General features: G+C 39.1%; 1 protein-coding gene across 2 annotated transcripts in view; it reads left to right on the top strand.

The window, feature by feature from the left end:
* Positions 1 to 9196: 9196 nt before the first annotated feature.
* Positions 9197 to 10266, top strand: part of DNAJC15 (DnaJ heat shock protein family (Hsp40) member C15) — a 95342-nt gene continuing 94272 nt past the window's right edge. The window contains exon 1 of one of the 2 annotated variants that reach the window (XR_005080043.2): positions 9197 to 9367. Coding sequence is in view for 1 of the 2 variants with exons in the window: in XM_037128534.2 (XP_036984429.1) it covers positions 9266 to 9367 (102 nt within the window). In the remaining variant the exon portion in view is untranslated. The remainder of the gene's footprint in view (positions 9368 to 10266) is intronic. The other variant, XM_037128534.2, reaches the window with a different exon arrangement.

Below are 10266 nucleotides of genomic sequence, written 5' to 3'. Positions count from 1 at the left end.
TGGTCCTGTCTCTGGGCCTGATGAAGGCAAGACTAGAATTTTTCAACAGCAGACCAACAAAGATGGGACACTGGAAACCCAGGGAAACTCCTTTGATTTTTATATCAGTTGCCACAAATAAATATTATCACCAGACCTCATCCTCCCTTGTGGGTATCCTAGAATGCTTTCCTCATGACAGCATAAAACCCCACTTCCACTGACAACAATCTGATTGGTGATAAAATCTAAATTAGCTAGTTTTCCCTCCCCTTCCTGATATGTAAACTCTCTGATACCTGTACATGGAGACATAGAATTACACATTGCTCTCCTTATAGATTTTTTAAAAATATATTTTCTAGAATATTCTAGAATGTGGGTTGGGTGATGCTCATTATCTCCCTAGTATTGATGAAACTCCTTTTGTTCAAGTTTCCAGTGACCACCTACCTGCCAGATTCAGTGGGCATATTTATCTTTATCTTACTTGATTTATCTGTAGGTATCTAGCATTTTTCACTATTCTGTTCTTGAAATTTCTTTGGTTTTCATGAACCCATTCACCTGACTTCTATCTCTCCTAGATGTCTGCAATGCTTTGTTTGCAAACATAGAAAACTCAACTAAAACCTAGTTTAAATTTAGAGTGACAGTTTCTTCAACAAGTCAATAACATGAAAAAATGTGAAGAAGAATTTTTGTGATTAAATGAAAACTGATGTAACATAAACATTAACTGCTGTTTGTGGATTTGGAACCTTATATGAACAAACCAGATATTTAAGTATTGTTATTAGTAATCATGAAAATTTAGATAAGAATTTGATATTAAATGACACAAAAAGTTAATAATTTTATAAGGTATGTTAAAAAGAAAAGCCACAGGTGTCACTTGTCCTAAAAGCCAGTGATACTAACCCTCATCACAGTTTCTGTGTCTCCTTGGGAGTAGCTGGAATTTCCTGATCCATGAGAATGAAGTACCAGTAATCTGCCTGATAAGACCTACTGCCTTCTCCTACGGGAAGGTGTCCCTGCCAGAAATAAACCACCCTTTTAACTTCTTAGTTCCATCCTCTTTCTGCCTATACAATTCTTCAATTTTGTACAACTCCTGAGAGGACCCTTCTAGATTCTAGATGGGATGCTGCCCAATTCATTAATCACTTAATAAAGCCAATTAGATCTTCAAATTTATTCAGTTGAAATTTGTTTTTTAATAGGTGAAACAGTGATGTGATATGTTAGCAAATGTCCATATTTAGCAGGAACACATACTGAAATACTCAGTGAAATATCATCGTGTTTTGATTTGCTTTAAAATACTCAACAAAAAGAAAGAAAATAAGAATTGTGGCAGAATTTTCACAATAGTTTAATGTGGATTTTGGTGTGTGAATGTTCATTGTACTATTCTTTATTTTTTTTAATGCTTAAAGTTTTAAATACAAAATTAAAGAGAAATAAGGGAATTTTTACTTCATAATTTCTTTTTAATCTCTTTGTGGCTTTCAAAGGTATTTACTTCATCTAAGGACACTTCTTCTAAGGTAGGGGCACCATATATCCTGGTTTGCCAGGGCAGTCCCAGTTATATCAATTGCTCTAACGTAATTATTTATAGCACTATGTTTTATTTAAATGTGACCAAGTTTTGGATGGTAAATTAACAGTCACTTAGCCCATGGTTGACAAATGATTGCCCACCATAATTATATCTTCACACTTCTCTGTTTTTATGCAGCTGACGAGAGGTGAAGCTGCTTTTCCAGAAGTGCCCAGCAAACCCTTCATATCATTCCAATGTTCCGGAAGGGCTTATGTGCCCATCAATAAAACAAATATTATGGATAGAATGATGGGATACATTGGCTAATTTATGTAAATCATGGCTCAACCTGAGAGTAGGGGACAAAGTCAATCCTTGGTTACTTTTTAAGTGAGGCCAAGAGAAATTAAATGTAGAGAGGAAACCAGTAATGGTTACTACACCTCTCCTTGCCATGTCCTTGCCTTGTCCTTGTCATTGCCTTAATTTAGACCTCAACATTTCTTACTCAGAAGTAACATGCAGAAACCTTATTTTATTTAACCTGGACTTTTATTTTGATTTTTTTTTCTTTTGACTCAAACTGTCCTCACCCAGAACCTTGACTCACCCAGTGGTTTCCATTGCTCTATCATTAGGCCCTCAGGGCAATGAGATTCCAGTCAGCATCCAGTAGGAACAAAGTCCTGGCTCTACTGACTACAGAAACAGAATTTCAATCTAACTAAAGATAACATCTTGGTCTCTGCTGTGTTTTAGCTCTAAACCCAGGAAAGCAGAATGATCACACCAAATAAATTCTTGAGAAATCAGGCAGAAAGAATCCATCACTGTCATCAGGACCAGATGCAATGATCAATTACCTCCTACCCTAGCACCAATCAGGTGAGACCATAATTAATGATTTTTTCCCTATATAATTCATCTCCTAGAAGCAATTGGGAAAGCTGGGCCTTTGAGCATTAGCTCACCTTTGACTCTGGACATGGTGCCATCTCCTCAATTAATAAATCTTTACTTTTCACTTTTTTGGCTGCAAACTTGTGTTCATGTCTTATTGGGTTTTGATACATGCAGGTAAATGGACCCGTTCAGTCTGGCAACACAGAGAACTTTCTTACTGATGCTTATTTAGCTTTGGCCCAGCAGTCCCATTTCACTGGCAGAATGCCCTTCCTAGCATGTATATCTGATCATGTCACTGCCACATTCCACATTTTTGATATCTTGCCTTTATCTATAAGATAAACTCAAAATGCCTTTGCTTATTAAATACAGCTGTTCAATATCTGGCCTTTGGTTATCTGTCTACTCTTATTCATCTTCATTGTATTCTTTACACTTGAAGCTTTAGCAAAACTGAATTACTTGTACTACTGTTTATATATAATGATTTCTCATACCTTGTTTCCCCAAGTCCACCTCATTCCTACCCATGCACCAAATCTGAAGTCATCCTTCCATGGTCAGCATGAGTATTATCTTCTCCAACTCCTTCAGTCTTTTCAGGGCCCTTCTCCTTTGTGTTCTGTGCACTTTGACAAACAGCAGAGCTCTTTTTTTCTGACCAGACCAGGATAGTGATTGGTGGATTAATTGAAAAACAAATTAAATTTGGCATCATAACAATAATGATGCATACATTAAACATTATTTTTTAAACATCACTTATAAACTTCTGTTTTTCTATTTTTTATTTTCCCTAAGGAGATTTGTTAAACATTTTTTCTAATGATACCATCTCCCTCGTCTCCTATAAAAGTTTAATACCACAACAGACATACACAATAGCTATTCATAGAGTCTATGAATATCTGCAGAGCCAAGAACCTTTTGTTTGGCTGTGGGTTCTCTGATTCATTCTTCCTTGGATTTTTTCCCACAATCTACCCTCTATGTGTTGGTTTAAAATAAAGGGGGAATAAGACTATTTGAAAGCAAACTGAGTATAGAATCACACTCAATTTTTATGATTCTTTTCCCATGGTCACCATTTGACAGCTTTTTTAAAACTTGCATTTATCAAGTTATTCCAAAGCACTTAATTCCATTTTTATGAAAAACAACTGTTATCTACCTGCACTTATACTTTATTACTGTGTAATGTTTAATTGAATTTTATTATTTTAAAGATAACCATACAGCCCTGGCTAGTGTAGCTCAGTGGATTGAGCATGGGCTGTGAACCAAAGGGTTGCTAGTTACATTCCTAGTCAGGGCACAAACCTGGCTTTTGGGCCAGCTCCCCAGTAGGGGGCTTGCAAGAGGCAATAACACATTGATATTCCTCTTTCTCCTCCCCTTCCCCTCTCTCTAAAAATAAGTAAATTAAATCTTAAAAAAATAAAGATAACCATATAATTGTTGGAAGAGCAGCAAAGAGAAACTATATATGGAAATAAATCAGGTGAAAAAGGTAATATAAAGAAAATAGTAACTAACACTTTTATAGAACTTACTACATATCCAGCACTGTTCTAAGAGCTCTGCAAAAGTCAACTCATTTAATTCTCACAAGGGAGGTGCTATTACTATCTCCAACTTTACTGATGAGAAACTGAGTCATAGAGAAATGAATTTTAAAAAATTTAATCTTTACCCAAGGATATGTTTTTATCAATTTTAAGAGAGAGAGGAAGAGAGGGAGGGAGGGGAGAGAGAGAGATTTATCAGTTGCCTTCCACAGGTGCCCTGCCTTTGAAGTGACCCAGCAACCTCTTTGGTGTACAGGACAACACCCCAATCATCTGAACTACCTGGCAAGGGCAGAGTTCAATATTTTTAAAATTATTTTTGCCAAAAGTCTTTTTAAACAACAAATGTTTAAAACTTTTAAAAATATATTTTATTAATTATGCTATTACATTTATCCCACTTTTTCTCCCCTTTATTCCCATCTGCCCTGCACCCCCCCCACCAGCCTTCCCCCACCACAGTTCATGTCCATGGGTTGTACATATAAGTTCTTTGGCTTCTCCTTTTCTTCCTATACTACTCTTATCCCCCCCAATCTATTTTGTACCTACCATTTATGTATCTTATTCCCTGTACCTTTTTCCCCATTCTCCCTTCTCCCCCTCCCTGCTGATAACCCTCCATGTAATCTCCATTTCTGTGATTCTGTTCCTGTTCTAGTTATTTGCTTAGTTTTCATTTTTTTAGGTTCAGTCGTTGATATTTGTGAGTTCGTTGTCATTTTACTGTTCATAGTTTTTGATCTTCTATTTCTTAGATAAGTCCTTTTAACATTTCATATAATAAGGGCTTGGTGATGATAAACTCCTTTAACTCACCTTACTGGGAACCACTTTATCTGCCCTTCCATCCTAAATGATAGCTTTGCAGGATAGAGTATGGATGCAGAGTCTTGGATGTAGGTCCTTGCCTTTTATGACTTCAGATACTTCTTTCCAGCTCCTTCTTGCCTGCAAGATTTCTTTTGAGAAATCAGCTGGTAGTCTAATGGCAACTCCTTTATACCTAACTGTCTCCTTTTCTCTTACTGCTTTTAAGATCCTCTCCTTATCTTTAATCTTGGGTAAAGTAATTATGATGTGCCTTGGTGTGTGCTTTTTTGGGTCCAACTTCTTTGGGTACTCTGAGCTTCCTGGACTTCCTGGAAGTCTATTTTCTTTATCATACTGGCGAAGTTTTCCTTCATTATCTTTTCAAATAAGTTTTCAATTTCTTGTTCTTCCTCTTCTCCTTTTGGCACACCTATGATTCAGATGTTGGAATGTTTAAAATTGTCCTGGAGGTTCCTAAACCTCTCCTCATTTTTTAAAATTCCTGTTTCTTCATTCTGTTCCAGAATGGATGTTTATTTCTTCTTTTCGTTCCAAGTTATTGATTTGGGTCTCATTTTCTTCCCTTCACTGTTGGTTCCCTGTATTTTTTATTTCACTTTGCACAGCCTTCACTTTTTCATATATTTTGTGACCATACTCAACCATTTCTCTGAGCATCTGGATTACCAGTGTTTTGAATTCTGCATCTGATAGGTTGGCTATCTCCTTGTTGCTTAGCTGTTTTTTTCTGGCATTTTGATCTGTACTTTCATTTAGGCCATATTTCTTTGTCTCAGTGTACCTGTTATGTTGTAAAGGGTGGATCCCCTTCTTGAATTTTTTGAATTCTTGTTTCTTCATTCTGTTCTGGTTGAATGCTTATTTCTTACTTCTGCTTCAAACTATTGATTTGAGTCCTGATTTCCTTCCCTTCACTGTTGGTTCCCTGCATATTTTTCTTTATTTCTCTTTGCATAGCCTTCACTTCCCCCCTATTTTGTGACCATACTCAATCATTCCTGATTACCAGTGTTTTGAACTATGCATCTGATAGGTTGGCTATCTCCCCACTGCTTAGTTCTACTTTTGGAGTTTTGATCTGTTCTTTCATTTAGGCCATATATATATATTTTGTTTCAGTGTGCCTTTTCCATTGTAAATGGGCAGAGCCTTAGATATTCTCAATGGGTGGGACAACCCATTTCTCTCTGTTGTGGTGCCATGTATGGGGGAGGGGTCTGAGAGAGATCAATGCTGCTTACTCAGCTCTCAGCCAGCTCTCAGTCACTACCCACAAGCAAATTGGGCCCTTCTGGTGCTGATTCCCAGGTGGGTAGTTTTGTGTATGTTCTAGGACCCTGTGGGTCTCTCCAGTGAAGTTTCTTGTGAGGCTGGGAGTTTCTCTCACTGCTGCAACCCCCACGGGTTTTTACCTTCAGAGGTTGTGAGGCATTATTCCCCCATGCTGGAGCCCTGGGCTGTACTCTCTTTCTCACTCCTGTTATTCCTCCAGGTATATCCACACATAAATGTGGGACTGCCCTGTCCTCCAGAAGATGCCTTGCCACATGTCCTCTCCACCCCAGCTGCCCATCTCCATCCCTTCCACCAGTCTGGATGAATACTTCTTCTTTAATTTCATGGGTGTCGACATCCATAAAGTTTGATTTTCTAGCAGTTCTGGTTGTTTTTTATTTTTAAATTTATCGTTGTCCTTCTTTTGGTTGTGTGAGGAGGCAAAGAGTATTTATCTACATCTCCATCTGAGCCAGAGGTAAAAATATTTTTGTTTAATGACATGTTTTAGGATGTCTTTACTACTGTATGTTTTTTCTTTTACATATTCAGTTGAACATAATGTAATCTGTCTTTGAAGTGGTATAATTGATTTTTAAAAGGCCAGTGAAATTTTTGATGTGGTCTCCCTTTTGGGTTTCTCAACAAGCATTTCTATTCTTTCTCAAGGAAGCCAGGGAATTCAGTTTGGTCAAGTAAGGAAGACATCCTGTGTGGAGACAGAGGACTTAATTGCTCTTATTTCTATCCTTTCTTTCCTCATGAGGGTGACCTTAGCAAAGAACCAAAGGCTGAGAACAGAGTAGTCTTTGTGTAAGATTTTTCTTTAATACCAACTACTAGTATAGGAGTAGTGGAACTGGGGTCAAGCCTGTAAGCAGCTAGCAAACCACTCTCAGTAGGTTGGGATCTGAGCCAAGGAGCTACCCTACTGAGTCCATCTCCCCTTCAACTTGCTGTTCTCTTCCTGGCCCAGTTCTCCTTTTTCCCCTTCTCCTGACTTCTGCTCCAGAGCTTTAGTTCTTGAGCAGGGGCATCAGTTGCCCTAAGAGGTGCTGCAGCTGACCTGGGTCTTGTTCCAGTTGCTCCAGGCTGGCAGCCTGTGACTTATAGACTGTGAACTCCAAAGAATCAGAGATCTAGTTTGTTTACTTGACACTATAAGCCCTGTGCCTAGAACAATGCCTGATATCTAACAAATGCTCAGTAAATATTTGTTGAATACATGAATGAATGAATGAATGACCTGTGGACTCCAATCAAATTCATTTGCTTAGTTCACCAGTGCCCTTGATAATTGTACACCAGTCTAATGAAAATTAATATCTGTGATAAGACCATGTTGCTGGTCTTTTATTTTTAAATATTTAAAATTTTTTTCAATTACAGTTGACATACAATACTATATTAGTTTTAAGTACAATAAAGGGAATAGAGATTTACATAACTTATAAAGTGATCACCCTAGTAAATTTGGTACCCTTATCTGACACCATACATAGTTATTACAATATTATTGACTACGTTCCCTATGCTGTACTTTGCATTTCTTGACTTTTATAACTGACAAATTGCTATCCCAGTCCCTTTCCCCTGAAGAGTCTTGATGTGTGTTTTTTACCCAGTCCTATATACAACCTTTTAAATTTCTTTGTATTTGTTTTCAGCTGAAATTTTCAGCCCTCTTCCTCTTCCATCTAAAAAAGTCTTACCCATTCTTTACTAGCCATCTCAACAGCTAAGCCACTAGCTAAACTTCTTAGATGACCCCAGAGAAAGAGGCTGTTTTTGCCATAGCTGGGCAGCTCAGTTGGTTAGAATGTTGCTCAATACACCAAAATTGCAGGTTAGATTCCTACTTACGGCACATTTGAAAATCAACCAATGAATACATAAAAAGGTAGAACAGCAAATTGATATTTCTCTCTCTCTCTCCATATCTCTCTTTAAAACCAATCAAAAAAATGTAAAAGAGGCCATACCTGTGGTAGTAACACTTTTCATGAGTGCACTGTGCAATCATACAGATTACTTCCATATCTTTTTTCATTTTATCCTTACAACTTTCCTGAGTCAAAATGTTGGACATATGTTGCTCTTCTTCCATAGATAAGGAGAAATTTAGAGAGGTTAATGGACATGCTCAGAGATACAAGCCTAGAGAAAATAGAGTATACACTGGACTTAAATCTTTTCCATCCTTTTAGTCCAGTTCTTTATACTGCTGGACAATGCATGTGTTCATGTTCTGGTATGTGTTGTTACACTCTGTGTCAGTGTTATATCCCCTGCAAGACTGTACATTCTTACAATCACTAACTTCTTGGACTTGCTGGTAATAGTAACTAAATAAATAAGTTAATAGACCCTCAAAACTTTAAATTCAGGAATAGAGAAAAGAAAGATTTCTCTTCTTGTAAGCTGCTTTTGCAATGGGTATAAAGGGCAAAACTGCTGTCAAGTTGGTATACAGGAGTTGGAAAACACTATACATGCTTCATCTGTTGGTCAATTTTTGCTCAAAAAGGCTCGACTTACAAATTCATAATAAAGTGGAGTCTTTCTACATTCAAGTCTCCACAAAACCATTTGTGGTTGAGATGTATTCTTTGCAAGTTAGTCTTAAATATAGCCATTTATATTGGAGATGGGTAAGAAATTGTCTCTAATATTGCTTTCATGGATGGGAGAATTGTGGCATTAAATAGAAATATAATCAGTAGTAGGGGGTAGGAAGAAAGGTCTTGTGTGAGTCAGGGACCTTCAGGCACTGCAGTTCCATGAGACCAACACCAGGGTTTAGGCTTAAACCAAGGCTTTTGGGGCTACTTGGGGAGCTGGCCAGGGCCAACCTTGCACTGTCCCAGGAGGCCTTAGTGTTGGCTTTGGCCCAGCAAACTTGAGACAAACAAAACACCCTACTCAGCTCCGAGTGTGACTCTATGCTTTAACCAAACGGGTTTGCCCCAGCCTAGGTAAGATCTCCCAGTGACCCGCCCTCAACCAGCTGAGCGGGTGCAACCTCTACTAAAACAGAGAAGCCACGCGCCTAGTTTGTCCCTGCCGCCGTCCCGTAGGCGGCTCCGCGGCAGCAGCTCGGTGCGTCTCAGTCGGACGTCGGCATTGTCGCGTCACGGTGGGCCCCATTGTCATGGCTGCGGGTGGTGGTGCTGGGGTCTCAGCGAGGAGTGAGGGCCTCAAGTACTCGCCTCCCTCGAGCAAACAGCCCGACGCGGAGATTGACCAGGGACTGGTGAGTCCTGCTGCGCTCCCACCCGTCTCCAGCTCTTAGCTCCGGGCTGGGCCACGTAGCAGCCGCAGGGAGTTCCTCCGAGTCCTGCCTCACCTCTGTGTACCCCCTTTTCCCTCGAACCCTGGTTCTCGGCTTTCATTCACCATCATCACCCCAAGGTTAATTCCTTCAGCTCCAACGCTGTGCTGTGCCTGGCGTTGCAACGAGGCATGTTTAGAGAATTTCTGTCCCCTCAAGGAGCTTGCAGTCTTGTCGGGGATACAGACCAAAACAGGCATTTGGAAATTGATTGTTGTAAGTGCTGTAGGATGGATTCTCTTTATCACCTAGGAGACCCCAGTCCAGTTTTGGAAAGAAAACAGTGTATTTTATTATAGTCACCATAATATTTCAATCGTGGTAAGCAACGTGAAAGAATTGGGATATTCTGAGGGCAGTGGTACCATTTTGATGAGTTTTAAGTAAACGAGTGATAGTAGGGCCATTGTACGATTCTCTCTGGCTACAGTTACAGGAAGAATGAATGAGATGGGGGAAGTCCAGCACTGTTTTATCCCTTTTCTACACCACGTTCCCTGCTACTCCATCCCGCAGTGTCTACTTAGTGTCCAGTAGAGTCTTAAAATTTTGAGGGATGCAGACAGTTCTTTGATTCCAGGGTTGTCTGTCTCATACTTATTAGGATTTCTAGGATCCATAGTCTTCCATCCACCAATTATCTTCTCCCCTACCGAAAAGGAATACAGATTTTCGAAGTGTCCCCAAAGGCCTTTTCTGCTCTTGTTGGGAACCATTCGTCCAAGTAATGACCAATGAAGATGTAGAAAATAAGTTGAGAGTAAGTTTGGGGAACTTGGAAGTACTAAAAGTGATGGGAAACTGACAAAGGGTAGGTGTTA

Source organism: Artibeus jamaicensis, unplaced genomic scaffold, assembly GCF_021234435.1.
Source record: "Artibeus jamaicensis isolate MK-2021 breed Jamaican fruit bat unplaced genomic scaffold, CSHL_Jam_final contig_414, whole genome shotgun sequence".
Taxonomy (NCBI): Eukaryota; Metazoa; Chordata; class Mammalia; order Chiroptera; family Phyllostomidae; genus Artibeus; species Artibeus jamaicensis.
Note: the sequence above shows the minus strand (reverse complement) of the source record. Positions and strands in the feature narration are given on the sequence as shown.